Source organism: Ochotona curzoniae, unplaced genomic scaffold, assembly GCF_017591425.1.
Source record: "Ochotona curzoniae isolate NIBS_2020 unplaced genomic scaffold, NIBS_Ocur_1.0 scaffold_3835, whole genome shotgun sequence".
Lineage (NCBI taxonomy): Eukaryota > Metazoa > Chordata > Mammalia > Lagomorpha > Ochotonidae > Ochotona > Ochotona curzoniae.
Window position 1 is genome coordinate 33640516 of NW_024467114.1, and position 22743 is coordinate 33663258.

The 22743-nt window shown below is 48.6% G+C and overlaps 1 protein-coding gene across 1 annotated transcript in view; it reads left to right on the forward strand.

Annotated features, from left to right (window-relative positions):
• Positions 1-22743, forward strand: part of ANKMY2 (ankyrin repeat and MYND domain containing 2) — a 38858-nt gene that overhangs the window by 9131 nt on the left and 6984 nt on the right. The window contains exons 2-7 of the mRNA XM_040964555.1: positions 402-466; positions 8653-8791; positions 9646-9744; positions 14550-14710; positions 19361-19575; positions 21167-21302. Coding sequence (XP_040820489.1) covers positions 402-466; positions 8653-8791; positions 9646-9744; positions 14550-14710; positions 19361-19575; positions 21167-21302 — 815 coding nt within the window. The remainder of the gene's footprint in view (positions 1-401; positions 467-8652; positions 8792-9645; positions 9745-14549; positions 14711-19360; positions 19576-21166; positions 21303-22743) is intronic.

The window sequence follows — 22743 nt, forward strand, 5'->3', positions numbered from 1 at the left end:
CTTGATGATTCTGTATTTGAGGGGCAGAGAGACACAGAAAGAGGAAGCATTTGGTCCCCTGCCAAAGTGCCCACAACAGCCCCATAGCCAGGAGCCCAGAAACTCAATACACGTCTGAGGGCGGCAGGGACCCAGGTAGGTGAAGCACCGACTACTGCGTCCCAGGTTCCCCATGAACAGGCAGCAGAGCCGGGAGCTGAAGCCGGCACTGCAGGCGGGGTCACGAGCGTCTGCACCAGCCGAGCACGTGGCTGCTGCCCGGAGCTTTTAGTTAGCAATCTCAGCAGACTAGATTTCTAGATAACCTGTTCAGGCTTGTTCCAGGATGGTAGCGTTTGTTTCTTGGCTTGTTTTTGTATTTTATCGTTGAATTAGCTCTCCTCCCTCTCTCTCTTTTGCAGGTACTGTTCAGGAAGCCGGGGCACTGTTATCCAGCAAGAATGTCCGTGTCAACTGCTTGGATGAGGTAAAATAAAAACAAATGTTAAAGTGTTTTTTCTTACCCATGGTTATGGGTACGACATAAAAATTGTTAAAAGAAATTGCTTTCTAGTATTTGTTTTCAAGTTATACTAAAAATCTCTAAACAGATAGGAGTAGATAGGCCACAAAAGACAAGCATGGATAACACCATGTTTGCTAGTAATAAGTTAAGTGAAAATCACTTGTTTTTTTTGAAAGATTTATTTTTTATTGGAAAGTCAGATACGCAGAGAAGAGGGAAAAAGAGAGACGAAGATCTTCCGACTGATTCACTCCCCTACAGCCAAAACGGCCAGAGCTCAGCCAATCTGAAGCCAGGATCCCGGAGCCTCTTCCGGGTCTCCCAGGCAGGTGCAAGATCCCAGGCTTTGGGCTGTCCTCCACTGCTTTCCCAGGCCACGAACAGGGAGCTGGATGGGAAGTGGGGCTGCGTGTCGCTGGCACATGCAAGGCGAGGACTTCAGCTGCTAGGCTACCGTGCTGGGCCCTGAAAATCGCATCTTTTGTGAAATGTGAGAAATATGGACTTTCGTATGCTGATGCTTAAAGCATGCATTGGCAGAGTGTTCTTTAGAACACTTCGGGATGTGTACCTCCTGTGACCCAGCAGTCATATTTCTAGGATAAATTCAGTTTTCCCAGATTAGGGATGAGTGGTTTTTTGCAGCAGCAGTTTCCGTTACTGGTTGGGACACCTGCAGCCCACATTGGAGGGCCAGGATGGAGTCCCAGCTTCACTTCTGATCCAGCAAATAATCGAACTCAAGTGCTTGTATGCCAGCCAGCTGGCCCCTCACCCCCGCCACACCCCATGGGAAACCCAGATGGAGTCCTGGGCTCCTGCTTTGGGCTGACCCAGTCCTGCTGTGGGCGTGTGGGGAGTGATGTCCTCTCTCTCTTTCTCTCTCTGCCTTTCAAATAAAATGAAAGTAAATTTAATTTAAAAAAAAAAACTTTCTAGAACAGATATTACTCAAAGTAACTTTTGGAAGTGATGTGTCACCAATGAATTTTGTGTCACTATAATGAAATACCTGGGACAACATATCCATGAAAGATTGGGCCCAAACTTAGGTTCTTAGAGGAACTCTGCTAAGAAAGCTGCGATCCAAGAGCATACTGCCAGTGACCTCGGGAATCTTCCTCCACAAAGCACAGGCTCTTAAAGATGCCACTGCCTCCTGACAGCTCCATGCTGGCAACCCGGACATTAGTCCATGGAATCTGGGGAGACATTTAGCATGCGAGACCCAGCAGATAATCATTTCTCAACTGTCCTGCAGAGTAGCCGTTATTAACCACATACGGACGTTCAACACTTCAGAAGTAGGAAGTGAGCAGCTAGATTTCATTTCATTTTTAAAGATTTTTTTTTTTTTATTGCAAAGTCAGATTTACGGAGAGGAGGAGAGACAGAGAGGAATCTCTCCCATCCGTTGATTCACTCCCCAGGTGGACACAATGGCCAGAGCTGAGCTGAGCTGATCTGAAGCCAGGAGCCAGGAGCTTCTTCCTGGTCACTCACATGGGTGCAGGGTCCCCAGGCATTGGGCCGTCCTCGACTGCTTTCCCAGGCCACAAGCAGGGAGCTGGAAGGGAAATTGAGCAGCCAGGATATGAACCGGTACCCATATGGGATCCTGGTGCATGCAAAGCTAGGACTTTAGCCACTAGGGTACTGCATCACGCCCAGATTTGCTTTCGTTTTCAACAGAGATTTATTGAGGGACAATTAATGTAAAATAAACTTTATAAATTTGAAGTGTAAATTTCCTCCCATTTTGCTGTATGAAGACTGGATACCTATGAGCCACACTCTGGTCGAGTCCTTCGCAGCCCTTCCTTCCAGCTCTGTGCCTGCAGAGAACCGCTCCAGTGGGCAAATCCAGGGCTGCGTCCCATTCACCATGGGCATGTCCAGGGCTTTGGCATGAATGCGGTGAACTGCGGTGTGCGTCCTCCCTTTGGTCTAGCTGTGGTACTCAGCACAGTGGCTGCTGAAAACATTCACGTGCAAATCTTGCTTTGAAGGACCTTGACCTTCCTTTCTTCGGGATGATTTCTGATCTCAGCATCGGTTTTGCTTTCTTGCTTCTTTGCATGTCTCGTTATTTTGTACTGACCGTCAGCCATTGTGAATTTTGCCTTTGTTGGCTACCGTGTACTTCTGGGTTATGATTCAGTGCTGCTGTGTGTTTCCGCCATGAGCAGTTCGTGGAAACACCTTGAACCTGACCTTAAGATCTTGCAGTCTGGCTGGTGGGAAGAGTTCTCTCCTGGCCCTGTGTATGCACCGGGTGCTTTTGCTGGTGTTCCCAGCCAGTCTCTCCCCAGGCTTGGGTGCTCTTTCTCAGTACTCAGCTGAGTCCCCTTGGGGCATCCTGTGTAGCTGTGTCCCCACTGTCGCTCTGTCCTGGGGACACAAGCCACCGTGCTGGCCCCTGATTCTCACATCCATCTCCTAACCTTTCCCTGTCCCCTAATTGGTAAACTCTCCAGTGAGGTCATTGCCTCACAGTGGCTAAGATGCAATCGCTTACAAATCTTTGTTTCATAGATTTTGTCTGCTGCTGGTTGCTACTGTAGGCTGCCGGTGACTCTCGCTCCTGCTACTGTCTGTTGACTGGAAGAACAAGTCCCTGATTTTATATTTAAATTCATTACAAGTTGAATTTAAATAGCAGTGCATGGCTACTGGCTTCCATGTTTGTTCTGCAGCCCAGTTCTAGCATCCAGAAGTTAACTTCAGTTTCTCATGCAAAAGGGAAGAATTTAAAAACAAACTAAAACCATGCACACGTTGGTAGCAAAATTGATATTAGAAAAAAATTGAAGCCTATAGCAAAAAATAATAGATGAACATTACCTGTTGAATTAGCAATCCGTTAACATGCCATCCTTTATGAGCTCATCCACATTGTAGACTTTTAAGTGTCTAAACAAAACAGTAGCGGCATGCAAAGAAAAGATGTGTAGGATCACCATAACACCTTTCAGAAATGAGCACCTTAAATAGAAAAAGGTCATTCAGAGGACAGAAAGTTTGACCTATTGAATAGAACATTTTTTAAATTTACTTTTATTAAAAAGTCAGGTTTACAGAGAAAAGGAGAAAGATCTTCCATCTGCTGGTTCACTTTCCAACTGCTGGAAATGGCCAGAGCTGAGCTGATCCTAATGCAGGAGCCAGGAGCTTCTGGATGTCCCACACAGGTGCAGGGGGCCAAGGCTTTCCCAAGCCACAAGCAGAGAGCAGGATGGGAAATGGAGCAACTGGGATCTGAACCAGCACACATAGCGGATTCCGGCGCGTACAAGGCGAGGATTTAGCCAGCAGGCTGTCACTCTGCGCCCTAGAACTTTTCATTTTTACTTGGATCTTTGATAAAAAATTAATCCATATATTACACTGTTTTACTAAGAGTATCTTAGCTAATTCAAATCATTTCACTAAGTAACAGTATAATACATTTGAAAAGAAACAAAATAATTTGGATTATGACACATGTTTCTTGGATTTTTTTTAACTTTAAATAATGCAGAAATTGAAATAGAAACTACGTGCCGTTTTGAACTAAAACCGATCGTTTCTCCAAAGCTCTGCTAGGCAAAGCCGCGTTTAAATCTTGCATGTTTACATTTTGTATTTGCTTTTTGTGGTTTTTTCCAAGCTGGCAACTGCTCATGGAATTGGAAGTTGGAAATAAAAAATAAATAACCAGAAAAAGAAAACAGAATAAAAAAAAAGTCAACAAGTCTCTGTCTTCCAAGCAGATTAAAAAAATAATAATAAACTATTTTAAAAGACACATGCCCCAGTTTAAAAATTGCAAATCCAAAGCACTGTGAGACAGCATTTCACATCCGCCGGGAGGGAGTGACCCGGTGGGCGGATGGTAGCAGGTCTGGGTGAGGTGTAACAAGCCCCGGAGCCCTTGTATGTGGTAGATGTGTGACATAGTGCAGTCGCTTCGGGAAATGGCCTGGCAGGTTCTCAAGTGAGTAAAGCTGGGGTTACCAAAAGACCCACAGTGCAGGGTGTGCACTCAAGAGGAATGGAGACACACCCAGCCAGCACCTGCACGTGGACCCGTGTAACAGCAGCATTCATTGGAGCCACAGGTGGAGAAGCCACATGCTCCCCACCTCACGAGTGCATGCACTCTGGTGTATTCATATTATAAAAGGAACGAAGTACTGGTGCCTGCTACCAGAGGGCCTTGGAGAACCCTGGACTGAGGAAAGGAGGCTGGCGACAAACGCTCGGTGCCGCGTGTTGCCCTTTGCAAGAGACGTGCAGTGTAAGAAAACCTTGTAGGAATAGGAGGTGAGTTCGAGCTTGACCTGAGGAAGAAAGTCAGAGCCAAATGGGAATGACTGCCTCCTGGATGTGGGGTTCTTTTGGGGGGTGCAGAGAGTTCCAGAAGTGATTGTGGGATGGTTGTACAACTCGAAAGTCAATATAATACAAACTAATTGTACACATAAAATGAGTGACCTGTATTATATGCAAATTATAGCTCAATAAAACTATTAAGATAGAAAAGTAATTTCAAGTTGTCAACTTTAAAACCAAAAAAAAAGAAAAAAAAAGAAGGAAAATGCATGCTACTTGGGAATTACAAGCAATAAAATGCTAAAATGGAAACACCAAAAAGATTAAAAAAAAAACTACTGTTATAAAGACACTTGCCACAGCCTTTTTTGTTTAAGCCAGTGTATTTGACAACTGCTTGAACTTGAGAGAAAAAGCAAAGGGCACACGTACAGAAGTAGGAAAAAAACTAATGTGATTAATAAAGATTTGTAGAAATGTTTAAAAAAGCTGCAATCCAAAGTTAAGTTTCATCAGCCATTAAGAATCAGTTAATTCTTGGGCCTGGCGGCGTGGCCTAGCAGCAAAAGTCCTCGCCTTGAGCGTGCCGGGATCCCATATGGGCGCCGCTTCGTATCCTGGCAGCTCCACTTCCCATCCAGCTCCCTGCCTGTGGCCTGGGAAAGCAGTCGAGGACAGCCCAAAGCCTTAGGACCCTGCAACCGTGTGAGATACCCGGAAGAGGTTCCTGGCTCCTGGCTTCCAATCAGCCACGAAAACTTGGTCTCATTGCTATTAACCCCACGGAGCATAGGTTTAAGGCTGTCCGGATTTCAGCCACTGAAAAGGAGATGGCTGGAAACACATGATTGTGTGTACAGTTCGCATCCTTGTAAGCTAACTGGAGCTCAAAGAAGTTTAGTTGGAAAAATGAAAAGCTTCTAAGAATTGACAAACCGGGCACTTTGACACAGTATATAAAGCTGCTGCCTGCGATGCCACCAGCATCCCGTAAAGGCGCCAGTTCAAGTCCCACTTCCAATCCAGCTCCCTGCTAAGGCACACTGGAAAAGCGGTGACATGGGACCCAAGGGCTTGGGCTTAGGCACCCGCATGGGAGACCCAAATGAAGCGCCTCGCCGTCGGCTTCTGTGGGACTGTCCCCGGGCATTGCAGCCATTGGAGAAGTAGAGCAACGGTTAGAATATCCCTCTCTTTCTCTTCCTCCCTGTAACTCTGCTTTTCAGATACATAAAAAATCTTTTTTTAAAAATTGACGAGTTACAGAGAACACTTCAATGGCTTTTTGTGTCTATCACAAAAAGTGTTTGTTTTCTGATACTGGTTATTCCGTATTTGTAACTAGAGGATAACATTTTCAGTTTGCTAGCTAAGTCATTGTAAGCAAGCACATTTTCCACTTCTAGTGTATTAGTTTTCTTTGGACACGTTCAGTTTCTTGTCTACATATTAAACTGAAATGCCGCAAAAAAGACTAGAATGCTTGTGGTGATTTTCTATCATTATGGAACATCAAAATTTATAATTTATCTTTTTTCTCTTTGTCCACTGAATAAAGGTGATCTCAAGAAAGTAAATAATGCATGGCAATTATTTTGCATAAAATTTCAATCATTGTGCACTGTTTTGAAGTGTTTTTTGTTAGAATTTACTTTTCTTTATTTAAAGGGCCAAATTACTTGCAGACAGCAAGAGCAAGGAACATCTGTGGTCAGCTGGTTTACTACTCCTCAAATGGCTGCCATTGGCCAGGGTTGGGCCAAGCCTGAGCCAGGAGCCAGGAACTCCCATCTGGGTCTTCCATGTGGCTGGCAAGGGTCCATGCCCTTGAGTCATCTTCTGCCACTTTCCTGAGCACATTAGCAGGAAGCTGGATCTGAAACAGCAACTGGGACTCAAACTTGCACTCTAATATGGAATGCCACTACGGCAGGTGGTGGCATAACCCTCTGTGCCACAGTGCTGGCTCCTTTCCTGAAATTTCACACTGTAAAATTGGCACAGGAGATAGATAGAGAAGTATGTGTGATTTGCAGTTCTTTGAAAAGTGAGCAGAAACGTGTCCCATCACACAGATTTTCCAGGATCAGCTATCACAGCTTTACAATTTGATGTAGGCACATACACTGCCTTGTACACAGGCAGGAGTAGCCAGTGTAGTGAGCTCTCAATCTTCTCAGAAAGAGGCGTTCTCACTGGTTGGATCTAAGCACCTGTTCCTGGGGCAGGTGTTGTGGCAAAACTGGCTCAGGGGTCAGCCGTGATGCAACATAGCAAAGCAAGTGTGGATCCACCCCTGGCTGCTCAGCCTTTCCTGTCCGGCTTCCTGCAAATGCACCCAGAAATGCAGCAGCAGGTGGCCCAGGTCCCGGGGTCCCTGCCTCCCCAGTGGGCGTGCCGGGTGGAGTTCCTGGCTCCTAGGTCAGGCCTGGCCCAGCCTTGGCTCTGGCAGGCATTTCAATGGGATCTCTCTGTCTTGTCCTCTTTCTGTTACTTGGCCTTTCAAATAAAGAAATCTTTATTCACGCACAGAATTCCTGCTAAAGTAACGGTTGGTGAATGGGGTGGGTGGGGAAGCGAGAAGAGGAAAGAGGAAAGAAAGTAGGAGGGAGACGGACGGGGAAGGGCAGCAGCGATGAAACAAGGTGGGGAGGACAGCACAACCCAGGATCCAACGGCTTTGTGCATCCCCGTTGTTCTTGGCAGCTTGTCCTGTTTTTCACAATAGGACAGTTTTGCTTCTGGGGATTATTTTCAGAGCTAGACAAGCTCTAGCTGTAGGGTGGGATCCCTGGATGACGAACACACCTGCCTGTCTGGAGGGACAGCCACCACTCAGCTTCCTGGTCGAAGTCTGAAGTCTAACAACTTGCACAAGTGGCTTTTTTTTTGCCTCTTGTCATATTCCGCTCCCCCACATCCCCCCTTAACTGTTCAAGTTGATCAGTGAGTGATTGAGTTTTAAATTATAGTTTATTTTCATTTTATTTGGAAGTTAGAAAATCAGAGACAGATCTTTTCTGTGCAGGTTCAGCTCCCTGCCCCGACTGCTCCCCAGTGCCCGCACCAGCTAAGGCTGGCCTAGGTTGTAACCTGGAGCTCTCTCCGGGTCTTCCATGCAGGTGGAACAGGGATCCAACCTAGAGCCATCTCCCAGGCTGCACTGCCTTATCAGGAAGCTGAGATGAAGGCAGAGGAGCCAGGACTCAAAGCAGACTCCAGTGTGGGTCATAGGTGCCCTGGCACAGGCCACTGGCAGCTGCTGGGCAATGAAAGTCTAATGATCCCTGGCCATGCCAGCCCAGCTATGGGTACCCTGTAGAAACACCCAACGGCGAGGGGCTTAAAGTGAGACTCTCCTTTTTGTCAGTTTTCCTTGTTTTCCAAGCAACCTAGGTTATTCCCACTGAGCTGCCTCTTCTGTAACCACCTGAAAATCCCAGACTCCCTCTGACTGTCATGCCAAGAACCTGCTGAGGACAGGATGCTGTGACTCGGAATCCATTAGGATAAGGATCTGTGAAGGACTACCAACACCCAAGCCATGTTCACTGTCCCAATGCCATTAGCTACCGGGCCCACTGACCGTGGCTGAAGTCTTCTTTGAATGTGTTTAATAAACCGTAAAAACTTGAGCTCAGAAAACGACCTCAGGAGTTTATGAAAAAAACCACAGAGAGAAGTGAATGTAGAAATACAGTTCTCTGTATTTGCATCACTGTACTGATGACACCTGTACTTGGTGCCTGTGGTTCAGTAACTTGGTTGCAGAAGTTGTTGATAGATAAGAGGTCAGCAGATAAAGCTGATCTGTCTTCCGCTTTCTGTCAAAGAACGGGATGACTCCCCTGATGCACGCAGCGTACAAAGGGAAGCTTGACATGTGCAAGCTGCTTCTGCGCCACGGAGCTGACGTGAATTGTCATCAACATGAACACGGATACACGGCCCTCATGTTCGCTGCGCTCTCAGGTGAGGTTTTGGCACTTAGCGTGCCTTCGTTAGTGTATGCCACCTGTATACATTTTTATAACTGTACGTTGTAAATAAGGCCAGTGCGTTTCTCTCATTTTGTTAACTTTAAGATCAGCTTGTAGGGAAAAAGTGCAACTGGCCCGTCAATATTTAAAGCCCTCGAAGGGCGATCAAACGGATGCAAAGAACAACGACCCAGGATCGTCTCTCACTGTGCCGTGGTGGCAAAGGTTAGGACACAGAGATGGCATCCAGGGCCTTCTGTGCCCTCCACCAGGTGTGGGTTTCAGTCCAGCCTGATTGGGCCACCGCCTGGCAGGCCCAGGCCTTTGGTGTAGCATTATTTCCCAGGCAACGTGGCTGAGGAAGTCATCGTAACACAGACTTGTGGTCCTGCTAGTGAAGGACTGTGAGCGAGTAACTGAAATTGTGTAGCTAGGAGACAGGTAGGTGCGTTTCAGTTGTTTCAGAGCCCGGAGGTGTGAGGGATGGCAGGGCTTAGAAGACATTGAAGCGAGAATCTGTTCATTCTCCTTTCTTTCCATGTTTATTTTAATTTTACACAAAGGATTTCGCACTGGGAGGATGATGCCTTGATTTAAAAAGTAATATCAACTCCATACCCCACGTGTAATGCTTGATTTGTTTCTCAGAAAACAACATTAATTTTAAGTGGATTCTATAGCAGTTTATTCTACGATGCTAAGTTAATGATTTGTATTCCGGGAGAAAAGACACTAACACACAGTGGAAACCTGAGAGTCGTTAGCGGGGAAGGGCTTAGAGGGTACAGAAGGAGGAGTGGATTGTGCGTATCTTCGGTTAACAGCTGCAGTGCCGTTTAATTCCAGGGAGCAAGGACATCACCTGGGCCATGCTGGAAGCTGGCGCGGAGACGGACGTGGTCAACTCGGTGGGAAGGACGGCTGCTCAGATGGCCGCCTTTGTGGGTGAGTGTCGCTGTGGCCTCGCGTTCAGTTGCACCTGACATTTCCTTTAGGGGAAAAGGAGCATTGCACTCACTGTCCTGTCTGCTTTTAAAAACAAAGCAGAAATGCTTACAGGCCACCCTGGCTTAACGAAATCCGGAATGATACCTCAGGGAAAATGAACAGCTATGTTAAGTTTCCATTTTGTGACATACATTGACATCTGAACCCCAGTAATTGCAATCGGAAGGTTTGGATGAGTTTATGCTAGTTCCCTCATGCAACAAGTTTAAGCTAATGTTTAAAAACAAATTGTGTGACTGGCAAGATGGTTCAACTGGCTAATCCTTCACCTGCAAGTGCTAGCATCCCATGTGGATGCCAGTGCATGTCCCAGCTGCTCCACTTCCAATCAAGCTCTCTGCTTATGGCCCGGGAAGGCAGTAGCAGATGGCCCAAAACTTTGGAACCTTGTACCCATGTGGGAGATCCGAAGAAGCTCCTGGCACCTGACATCGGATTGGCTCGGCTCTGGCCGTAGCAGTCATTTGGGGAGTGAACCAGCGAATGGAAGCTCTTTCTTTCTCTCCTTTTCTCCTTCTCTGTGTAAATCTGCTTTTCTGATTAAAAAAAAAAGTGAAACCAAACAAAACCACGGAATGTGAGATCACCGGCTCTAAGCTGACATGTTACCTGGGCCACTCTGAATTTCGTTTGAGAAGTGGTTACGGTTATTACAAGGAGTAGGAGAGTTGAAAGAATGAAAGGACTTTATATGTGGCAGCGAATAAATGGTGTTGTTGTTACTGCTCATAACTACAACAGTCCTTCCATTCTCTTTTAGAAAGGAGAGCCTACTGCTTCTTCGTTCCCTTCAGCCACAGGCACTGATTTTGTGCGCCCAGTAATGCTTGCCGAGGCAGTCCTCCTGCTTGCACAGCCTAGGTTCCGAGGAGAATGGCAGGAAATACTTGAGCAGTGATGTTTTGGCTGCATTGACTTGATGGTAGAGCGAGTCCTTTCACAGGAAAGTGAAGACAGAAAGCATGCTTTACTGGGAGTGCAGTCAGTGGCCCAGTGGGGACTAACTCAGCAGTTAGGGTTCCCAGCCCATGCAGCATGCATGCTTCATTCTAGATGCCTTGGTGACAGTCATGAACAAGGCGGAGGATGTCTGCCCTTTTATGGCATTTAGAGGCTAAGCTTAGTGACAAGCAGTGTGGAGATATTCTCCAAGGGAGGACCAAAGGGATCCGTGGGGCTCCTAGAGTTGGGGACCCCCAAATCACCTCCAAAATAATGTGAGAGCTTCAGGACAGTGGGAAAGGAGTACTCATATATAAATCTGGAAATGTGGGTCTTAAACTGAGTCGGACTGGCGGCATCCCCTTTGATTTCAAGGGGCTCCCATTTTCTGCTCTGTGTGCAACAGAGCAAGTTGTTTGCAACAAGCCAAGGTTCCCATCATGTCCGTGATGTAACACAGCAGAGCCAGAGCTGCAGTAGAGCCCATAACTAGGAACGTGGGTACCTCCTCTTGTGGGTCTTAAGTCAGCATTCTGATGTTTAATGAACAATGCAAGATCAACAGAAGTGGAGTCTGTCCACTGTCCCATCCTGAACAAGAGCAGTGTTTGTGTTGAATGTCACAGGAGTCAATGTTCCCACTAAGTTCACACACAGAAAATTACATTGCACCCTCTCAGTTGGGTTCATGGTTTCCAGATAATTGCTTTTTTTTTTTTTTTTAGTAAGACAGATTTATTCTAAATGTAGAGTAATAAGGAGAAACACACACAGAGAAAATTCATCTTGTATTTGTTGTTTCACTTCCCAAATGGACTGAGTAGCCAGGGTTGGAGCAGGCCAAAGCCAGGAGCCTGGTACTCCATCCCAGTCTTCCCTGTGGGTACATGGGTACACGGGCATCTTCTGCTTTCTCAGGAGCATTAGCAGGAAGCTGGGTCCAAAATGAAGCAGCTGGAACTGAAAGCAGCACCCATATGGGATGCAGGCGTTGTGGGCGATGGCTTACGCTGCTGCAGCGCCTCCCAGCTCAGGCGAGGAAATAAATGCAGTTATAGCAACAGCTGCCTCGTATCCTGCATGACAAATATTCCACTGAACATTTAGCTCTGCTTTCTCGACACGATTTAAACTGCTTCTCTGCAAGTAAGGCAGCGACCACCTTTGCTCTTCATGCCTTGTACGTGTTAGTACTTCGGTATCTGTGAGAAGTACTCCTGGAGGTGAAATTGCTGAGCAAAGAGTGTGTGTGTGTGTATGTATGTATATGGCTTTAATTTGAATGTGAACCAGGATTACCTTCAAAAGGATGGGACAATTCACATTAGTAGCCTCTGCTTCATTCCCCAAGTAGTTGCAATAGCCAGGGCTGGACCAGGCTGAAGCCAGGAGCCAGGAACTTCCAGGTCTCCCACATGGATGGGTACAGAGACCCAAACACTGAGGCCCTCTGCTGCTGCCGTCCTAGATGCATTCGATGGAGCTGGCTCAGAAGTGGAGCAGCTGGGATTCGAACCAGCATACCTTCAGGATGTTAGCATTTTAGGCAGCAGCCTAACCCGGTGCACTTCTGCGGCAGCCGCCTCCCTTCCCCCCCCCCCATTATTTCCACCCCTGGACTTTCCAGACTTGACCTTTGCATCTCAGCTTTTCATAATTTCTATCTTTGAACTTGTGTGCTTTGAGATAATTTGGCCTGTTTGCCCTCATCCGTGCTTGGTGGCCTGCAGGATTGCTTCTGTCAGTTTGCCTGTTAATTTTTAAGATCGCAGTTTTTCTGTGATTCCTAAGAATGGGGGTATGTGCTGCATTGGAACCTGCATGGCCGAAACGCAGGTGTTGGCTGCCTGTGGCCACAGTGCTTCCAGTCACACCACGCATGGCCACTCTAAAGTGAGCCTCGGAGCTGCTGCAGGACTGGGGCACTCTGCCCTGAGCCGCCACGTGCAGCCCACAGGGCCGTGGAGGGAAGTGCTGTGCTCCTGTGTCCTTAGGTCCACCCACCATTCAAGGCACAAAAGGAACTGCCCCAGGTTCTCCAGGGATGTGTCCAAGGATATGTCTCCTCCACTGCCCGCCAGTGCAAGGTGCAATGTACGGACCACCTCTACTGTCTCATGTGCAGGTGCAGTCACTTGACGCCATGTTGCGGTCCCATAGCAGGATGGAGTCTTAGAGAGCAGGGACCACAAGGGACTGCTAGGACACCCTCCCAAGGACTTATAGTCTGTGGGCTCTTGCCCCCACAGCAGGTAGAAAGGAGCAGGAAGTGTCTGTCCCAGCAGATTCCACTGTGCCCAACAGGGGCTGCCCACTTGCCCAAGACAGCCAGAGTGCTGGGAGAAGCAACTTTCAGATGCCAGCAGGGGAACGGCGCTTCCCTGAGCACTTCTGAGGCCAGAGACACTCCTTGGATCACCACTCTAACACAGGCTCCCGGAGCCCAGAGCTCTTCTCTAATTCATTCCCAAATTCAGGGACTGGGGGAGCTGGAGCAAATTCAATCATAATAATACTAAATACTGCTACTAACAACGTGTTTAGTAATAACAATGCACAGGGTACATTTATATTTTGTGTGAGTGCCACTGGGTGTGGTTAAGCAAGAGTGACAGCTGTCTGTGTGGTTGGATTTCCGACTCATCAACTATTATGAAATACCCGATGGGGGCTAGGCCTTCCTGCACCTGTGACACCAGCATCCCATATGGGGATGTGGGTGCAGAAGTTTATGCTACAACATAGCAAGTTGTGGCTGCTTCATTTGCAATCCAGCTCCCTGCTGTTGCCTCCTAAGACAGCAGCGGATGGGCCCAGGCACTTACAAGGGAGACCCAGAAAAAGCTCCTGACTCGACTTTCACCTGTCACAGCTCTGAGTATTATGGTCATGTGGGGAGTGGACCAACAGGTAAAAGATCTCTCCGTGTCATTCCTTCTTTAGTTATGCCTTTCAAATAAAAATAAATATATATTTTTTTAAGTTGGGGGGGTCGAGTGGAGAGAAATACTCAATGGAGTTATAGATTGAGCTTGAAGGACTTAATTATTTGAAGAGTTACAGAAGAAGAGAGATCATCCATTTGGTTCACTCCCCAGATTACCACAATGGGAGAAGCCTTGGCCAGGCTGAAGTAGGAAATTCATGCTACATGGGTGCCCAAGGCCTGGGTCTGTGTTGGCTGCTGTTTCCAGGCCATAAGCAGGGAGGGAGCTAGCTCAGAAGTGGAGTGGCTGTGACTAGAACTGGCACCCATATGGTATGCTGATGTCACAGGACGTGACTTTACCTGCCACAACATAGGGCCAGCCCCTCTCTAAAATATTTTTTTCTTTTCTTCCTCTTCTGTTCTTTCCTAAAAAAGTAAATATATTAAAGCATGTTGACCTCACAAGAAAAATGGAAATAACTCATGTAAAAAAATTTTTTTTCAGGGCCCAGCATGGCAACCTAGTGGCTAAAGTCCTTGTTTTGCACATGCTGCTTCATGTCCCAGCTGCCCTGCTTCCCATCCAGCTCCCTGCTTGTGGCCTGGGAAAGCAGTCGAGGACGGCCCAAAGCCTTGGGACCCTGTGTCCACATGGGAGACCCAGAGAAAGCTCTTGGCTTCTGGCTTCAGATCAAATCAGCTCCAGCCATTGCAGCCACTTAGGGAGTAAATCAGCAGATGGAGGATCTTCCTCTCTGTCTCTCCTCCTGTCCGTACATCTGACTTTCTAATTAAAATAGATCTTTTTTAAAAATCCAGAGGCTGTCTCATTTTTATAATAAGATGCATTTTTCTGTTTTTCCATTAAAAGGTCAACATGACTGTGTGACGATAATCAACAATTTCTTTCCACGAGAGAGGCTGGATTATTACACCAAGCCCCAGGGACTGGATAAAGAGCCAAAGCTGCCCCCAAAGCTGGCAGGCCCGCTGCACAAAATCATCACCACCACGAACCTTCACCCTGTCAAGGTAGTTCATTGCACACGCTCAGTGTCGGAATGCCACATCAGCATTTAAGCTGCCTGCCTTGAGTGGGGTCCTAGCTGAACTGGGCGGGGGTTGGCAGTCTGGAACAGATGGCAAAGGAGGGAAAGCTGAGCCACGAACGGGGTTTGACTCTGGAGCTTGCTCATGGGAGCCCATGGGAGGTTGCTCGGGATCAGACTTGCTCCAGAGGCACAAGGGAGTCCAGCTTTGTCTCCACGTCTGCCCTTGGCTGGGGCCTGTGCCCAGAGCGGAAGAACAGCCCCTGGCTTAGCACCAAGAGTGGTGGCTGCTCTTACTGATTCAGACACAGAGCAAGACAGACATTGGACCCACGGTGGTCAGGCCTGGCCCAGCGTGACACTGGAAGTCAGGAACTCCATCCCAGTCTCCCTCATGGGTGGCAGGAACCCAAGTACTTGAACCTTCATCTGCTGCCATCCAGGGAGCCTTAGCAGGAAGCTGGAGTTGGGGGCAGAGCCGGGACTCAAAGGCAGGCACCGTTGGATGGGATGGGTATCCTTACTGATGTCTTCATTGCTCGGCCAACAAGCACCTGTCCCCCGCGGCTGCCTGGCTGAGGTCAGGTGTCTGGAGGAGGCAGCCCCTCGGATTCCTTAGGCTGCAACATTGAGCATCTGTGAAGAGAAACAAGACCCTACCAAGAACATGGCCAGTGAGTCACCCTGCTAGAAAAGAGCCTCAGATGTAGTCGGGAATACATCTTCAATGCATGTGACTCTCTGAGACCTTTGAATAACACAGCCCTTCCAGAGGTTGGGCAGACAAATACTCATGTGGTTTATGCAGGAAACTGCAAAAACTGTTCGGAACTATTCCCGCTCTCCAGATTCTTATGCAGCCTTTGGTTTGGGTTCCCAAAATCCAGTGTTTGTGCCTCCTGCGGTGGTGGGAATACAGCTTTCACTCCCAGTCCTTGCCCTGGTGTGAGGTGCACCAGTGAGAGCAGGATTAATTCAAAGGGAGGCAGAGAGCACACCCTCAGGAATGGGCAACCCCGCCAGCAGGGACACTCACCATGACGGAGCCAGAGGAGAGAATATGGGAGAAAATTAGGGCAGGAAGGGCGCTGCTGCCTCCCCCAGTGCCCTTCATGGGGTAGGCGGTGCGTGGAAAAAGGGTGGGGAGTTTGAACCAGCTCTAGTGTGGGCAAGGTCTTCTGGGAACTTTATGGCATCTGCACGTGGAATTCATCATCTCCTCCATCAGGGTCCCTGAGTGCATCATGGGAGATGGGGGCCGTGCTGGATTGGCATGCAAGAGGGTGGAGCTAACGCGCACGGCTGTAAGACAGAAATTGTGAGAGAGTCCGCCAGTTCATTTTTCCAGTGACTCCCTGCCTGGTCTGCGTCTCACCAGCATGTGTGAAGAGAGGGAGGGCATAGCTTCTGCTTGGTGCTTGTGTGGTGCAAGCCAGCATGGAGAAAGCTGGTTTGTTTTTCTTTGGCTTTGCTTGGTTTTCAGATCTACTCCCTGCCTTTCACGTTGATGTTTGTACCACTTTAGAGTACAACAGGCTCCGTGGAATAATGTCTAATGCCTCCATGGAACCCATTCTGTTGTGGTTAAATTTTAACAGTCAATTAACATTCAATTGCTTGAAAAGGTATGCATCTTGATTGAATTGGGTTAAGGTTTTGTGTGTGTGTGTGTGTGTGTAGGCAGTACATTGGCAAAGGAACATAACTTAGGCCTACATGGGTTCTTTGAGAGCTCTGAGTTTTATAAAGGAGACAGTTCCATCACTAGCCCCCTCCTGCAGAGCCTCCTGCTCTCTGCAGATGCGTCCAGTCCAGATGCTCTGGATGTGAAAGCTGCCCTGGTGGCTTTTGTTGGGGCTCTCTTCCATCACTTCACCCCTTTTCATGCCCGCCTGGTTCTTTCTATGGAATATCATGGGAGAAGTTTGGCAGAGTCACTGTGTAAAATCACGCAGGTTTTGAAGCACGCACTGAAAGTTGCCTTCCTCATGGCGGCGTGCTCATTGTGGCTGTGACTGTGCCCAGCTGAGTGACTGCCATAGCAGTCAGGGCATGTTTGTTTCCCAGCAGGAACCTGGGGAGTTGTGCCCATGGCCCAGAACGTAACAGTTAGCAGCAACACACAGACCCAGCCAGCACGGCAAACAGGGAGGCAGCAGGTGCACACTGAGTGATTGCCGCCTGATTGCCACGATTGTTGACTCGGTATTTTATTTTTTGTAAGTATTTTATATTTGCTAATCTTTATGTAGTTGATTAGGACACAAAGCGCCAAGGGCTACAGGAAAGTGGGTAAGACCATTGTTTCCACTTTCTCTCTCTCTCTCTCTCTCTCTCTCTTTCTCTTTTTCTGTATCTGGGGTAAAGGGGGAGATAAAGAGAGAAGACTCACCCAGCCTCCCACCCATCCCAGGTCCCCGACATGGGACATGCTCCAAGGGCCCTGCTCAAATGGTTTTGGTAGTTCAACAGTTCTGAATTGCTGCCAATCTCACCATTCCAAGCACGATGAAATCTCTTCAGAATCCACTGGCTGACATAGTCCACCTTAGAGTCTCCATTTGCCCAGATTTTTACTCATATTTCAGTTCATTTTAAATATAAGGTTTAAAAGATGTTAAAGGAGTGGCAGACGGCACCACATAGATGTGTCCTAAGACGGCAGTCCTCTGGGAGACAGGCCTTCTCCCGACAGGCGTCTCTTCACTTCTTCCGAAAGTTGGCATACAGATTTCCTTTATGATGCCTTAAAGCTCACGGCGTAGCAGCGACAGGAAGGCAGCGCGGGCGGACACTGTTCTTTCGCATGTCACTGTGTGAGTGCTTCGTGGTTCCACTGTGGTTATTGTGCGTCTTTGCGTGCATTTGCTGTGTGCGATCAAACAAAGGCTGTGCCCTCCAAGAAAATTCCATTAATATGAGTTCCATTTGAACTCCTTCAGAAGCTTTAAGATCCTGCACTTTGTTTATAAACTCTGGAAGTCAAAATTATTGATTCCACAACTTTGAAAGATTGTGGTTAGCCAGAAGTATAAAGAAATTGTTAATGAGTGTTTTCCGCCATCAGTTAACTTCTGATATCCATTTTGTCAGGGGGAGTAAACAACAGAATTTTCCAGTAAGAATTCTGATTGTGCTTACTCTGTTAAGTCTCACATTGCGAAGTGTTGCATTCTAAGTAAAGTAGTAGGTGAAATTCAGTAGTGTCAAAAATAAATGAAAGAACAAGGTCAGTGTTTGGCACAGTGTGTGTTACACCACTAACTACGATGTCAGCATCCGACGTGGACACCCGTGGGACTCCCAGCTGCCCCTCCTCTCTTCCAGCTTCCTGCTAATGAGCCTTGGAAAGCAGAGGAAGACGGCCCAAGTACTTGGACCTCTGCACCCATATGGGAGAGCCAGGTGAATCTGGGAGTCCCTGGAGGTGATCTAGTCCAGCCCTGGTCCTTGTGGCCATTTGGGGAGTAAACCTCAAGATGGAAGACACCTATCTCTTTTCTCCCCTCCCCTCCCCTCCCCTCCCCTCCCCTCCCCTCCCCTCCCCTCCCCTCCTCTCTTCCCTTCTCCCTCCTCCCCTCCCCTCCTCTCCTCCCTTCTCCCTCTCTCTCTCCCCCTCCCTCTCTTACTTTCTCACTAGCTCTCTCTCTCTCTCTCTCTCTAACTCTGCCTTTCAAAGAAATTAAAAACTGAAAATCTTCTAATCCCAAGGACATTGATTCTGTACTAAATTTTCAAGTGGTGGACGGGGCACCGATTTCATTCACTTAAGTAATGCTTAAGGAAAAGAATGTAACTCCAGAAACCTTCTCATGGTTTTCCTTGAGTTTTATAATCCCCAGGTTGAGTATTTAGCAACCGCAGTGTCTGCACCCTGTGCCTACGCCTGAACCACGTTGCCCACGTACTCACAGTACTGTCATAAGCCACCCGAGGTCTGTGTGACATCGGCGCACTCCTGTGGGTTTCCTCTCGTGGGGCCTGCTATGTACAGCTCAGGGCTCTGAGTGCTGCTGCGGAAACTGGGTTTACGGTCTCCTGTTTGACCCAGTCTCCTTCCTATGCATAATGCCACACATCCTCAGGGAAACGCTCACAGAGAATTGCAAATTCATATCAGAGTAAAAACACATTTCATATCTAGAGTTCTTTCCATAAAAGTACCATTTTCTTCTCATCAGTAAGAGCTGTAGTTCTAGCGACAAAAATCTAGAATTCTGTAGTGTGAGCCCAGAGTAGTTGCTCGGTGGTTGGATTCTAGATATGAGGGGCATGCAAGCGTGTCATGTTTATCTTTGGGAGAAGTGCTTTTAGCAGAGACCGCAAGCGAGGGACTCAGCGTTGTGCTGAATGCTCCGTCTTAGCTAGCAGGCAGCTCGGTGTTGCTGCATGGATGATCCATTAACCAGCCACAAGATAGATCACGTTACAGCTTTAACAGAGGGAGGCGAAGAGACTGCAGTCCCTCCGTGGAGCGCCCTGTCGCTGGGATGGATGGCAGTGTGCCTTCCAGTTTGAACTGGCAGGGTGACACTGTTGCCCTAGGCAGGGCCTTCTCTGGCAGTCCTTCGGAACCTGTTGAGCAAGTGTCCCGATTTGTCACAGGTTCTCAGTCTGCTCCACCTCTTTCTAGATCGTGATGCTTGTGAACGAGAATCCCCTGCTGGCGGAGGAAGCGGCCCTGAGCAAGTGCTACCGAGTGCTGGACCTGATCTGCGAGAAGTGCATGAAGCAGAGAGACATGAACGAAGTCTTGGCCATAAAGATGCACTATATCAGCTGTCTGTTTCAGAAGTGCATCGGCTTCTTGAAGGACGGAGAGAATAAACTGGACACTTTGATCAAGAGGTACTGTTCTTCCCATGCTGAGTTCTCAGCAGGCTCAAGTGCACCCTATTATACTGCATGGATTGTGATTAAGGAGTTAAAAATGAAGCAATTTAGTGGGAATGTCGGGGCTCACATTCAGGATTCAAAAAGCAGGGACACGGCCCGGCGCGATAGCATAGTGCCTAAAGTCCTCGCCTTCCCATCCAGCTCCCTGCTTGTGGCCTGGGAAAGCAGTGGAGGACAGCCCAAAGCCCTGGGACCCTGCATCTGTGAGGGAAACCTGGAAGAGCTCCTGTTTCCTGGCTTTGGGTTGGCCCAGCTCCAGCTGTTGTGGCCGCTTGGGGAGTAAACCATTGGACGGAATATCTTCCTCTCTGTCTCTCCTCCTCTCATTCTTTCCAATAAACATAAATAAATCTTTTTTTTTTTTTTTTAAAGGCAGGGACAGGGCAGATGCATATTGATGTGGTTCAGTCACCACTTGGGACATCCACATCTCGAAAGAGTGTCTGGTTCAAATCCCAGCTTTCTGCTCTGACTCCAGCTTCTTGCTAATGCTCACCCGGGGAGGCAGACTCCGTCCCTGACCCTCAGTGCAAGATCAGAGTGAATTCCGGGCCCTTGGCTTTGATCTCGTTTACCCCTGGCCCTTGCAGACATCTGAGAAGTGAATCAGTGGATCAAAGATCTCTCTTCCTATGTCCCTGTCTTTCGAATAAAATGAAAATACTTTAAGATTTGTTTGTTTTGCAGACAGGACTGTAGAGAGAAGGCGAAACATGCACACACTCACACACACAGAGATGCCCTCATCTGGTTCACTCCCCCAAATGGCTGAAACAGCCAGGACTAGGCTAGGCTGAAGCCAGGAGCCAGGAACTCCCCCCAGGTCTTCCAGATGAATGACAGGGACCCAAGTGCTTGAGCCATCTTCCACTGCTATCCTGCTGTGCTGGCCGGGAGCTGGATCAGAAGCGGAGCAGCCGGGACTCAAACTGGTGCTCATGTGGGATGCTGACATTGCGGGCAGCAGCTTAAACTGTGGAGGAAATGGGCAGTAATTACCCTTCGCCTGATCATTCTGGACCATTCTATTCTATCTGTGCCTTTCGTGGTGACTTTTGTTGCTGTCACTGATAGATGCATGAGGAAAGGAAGGTTGGCAAACGTGCAATTGCATACATGAAGTTGAACGTGTCCCTGGTCCATACTGGAGATAGAGCAGCTTGTGGTGCTGGGTCTGATGTGACTCAGTTTCTGTCCCTTGGGACCTGTGCGGTGCCCTTGTTCTGACTTCCAGAGACCAAATTGTCCTGCAGCTGATCGAGAGAGGGTACCTAACACAGACAGGGGGAACTTGCTGAGTGTTCCTTCAGCCTGCAAGTCACTGGCGTGATGAGAAGCAAATAGCTAATCCTCTGGAGTCAGCTTTCCCTATGCATCACAGGGTCCCAAAACCCATCCTGCAGGTGGGACAACAATTGGACCGGGTCCGGCCCCACCCTCTGAACATCTCAGGCAGCAAAGCAGGGATGGGAAACTTGTGGGCCCAGCCAAGGCTGGAGCCGGGTGGCCCAGTGCCGCTCATTCGCTACAAACTGTCTTTCAGCCTGTTGAGAGGCCGCGCGTCCGATGGCTTCCCAGTGTACCAAGAGAAGGTGGTGCGAGAAAGCATCAGGAAGTTTCCCTACTGCGAAGCCACACTCCTGCAGCAGCTGGTGCGAAGCATCGCTCCTGTGGAAATTGTAAGCTCCCTGCTAGTCGGGCGAGGTGGGAGGGAGACCCAGCGCCCGTGCTGTCCGAGCAAGCTGGGGTTGGCGGGGGGAGTGGGCACCCAGCACCCTCGTTGTCCCTCCCTGACGGCCGAATAACCCGGGGTGGGAGGTCGTGGAGACCAGCACCCACATCCCTCCCTGCTAACCAAGTAAGCTCTACAGGGGGAGACTGGAGCCCAGGTCCTTCCCTGCCAGTGAAGGGAGTGAGTTCCTGGGGGGAGACCAGGTGCCCACATCCCTCCCTGCTAGCCCAATGTGCTGGTGGGGACAGGGGTAAGTTAGGTGGGCAGGTGAGGGCAGAGCCATGCCCACACTCCCTCAGGGCTGAAGGCGCGTTCTCTCCGGCATTGATTTCATGTCAGAGGATTCCTGGAAACAAAGATGGAGACAGGTCTGCCCACCGTGCACATATTTGTCTGTGCATTACCCCTCTTGCTAGACACTTGGAACCTTTTCATAGCTTGGAGTATTTATCAGCATCCTTCTGTGTGAGAAGGTGGGTGCTTACAGTGGAAACTCGTGTGTTAAATTCCTCCATGAAAACTGTAAAGGTGAGCCCGTCTGCTCTGGGCCATGCACCTGCAGCCCTGAGAGCCTGCCAGTGCCAAGTCTTGCGCCAGATTGCCATCGGGGTGGGTACGGGAGTGCGGGGAGTGGCTGCGTGGCCGTGGGGAAGCTCATAAAGGCTCCTGATGACCTCAAAGGATGTTCCTGCTTGCCACATGCTGCACCCCAGTTCCTCTGATGACACAGTGTCTGCACTTAGAAGCCCTGTTTGGGTTTCTCAGCCGTGGGAAATGTGTTTCTCCTTCCCTTTATTATCTAACTGCAATCAGCCCCTTTGTTGCGCATGTTTCCGCCAGCAGTATTGCGTAAGAATTTCCCAGGCCTGCCCGTGGTGAGGCGAGCCTGTTGACCTCCTCCGTCCTCAGTCACGCTTGAGTATTTTCCATTCAAATCCTTTTCCTGCCCCCCTTCCATCAGACAAGAAGTAGAGCCCAAGACCAGGCCCATCCTTGCCTTCCTTCCTCCCTCCCTCCCTGTGGCCAGGGTAGGTCCCTTCAGGCTGCTGGATCAGGCTCAGCATGGAAAATGAGGGCTAGAAGTGGGCTCTGTGTGCTTCTATGCATGTTAAGATTTTACCTCCTGTAAACTGTGAAATAGACCTTTATGAGGATGACCTCATAAAGGCTACCCAGCAATGTATTTGTGAGAATTCCCTATACTTAAAAAAAAGAGAGAGAGCTCTTTTATTTGTTTTTTACACTTACACCGTGAATTCCTAGGGAAGGGGTTTTGCTCATAGAGTGCCCACCACGCTGAGTAAGCCCATACATTCTCCTGATGAGACGCCTGCCGTTGTCCGTTACACAGCGGTGCCAACAGCGTGCTGGAGGGCACCATGGACTGT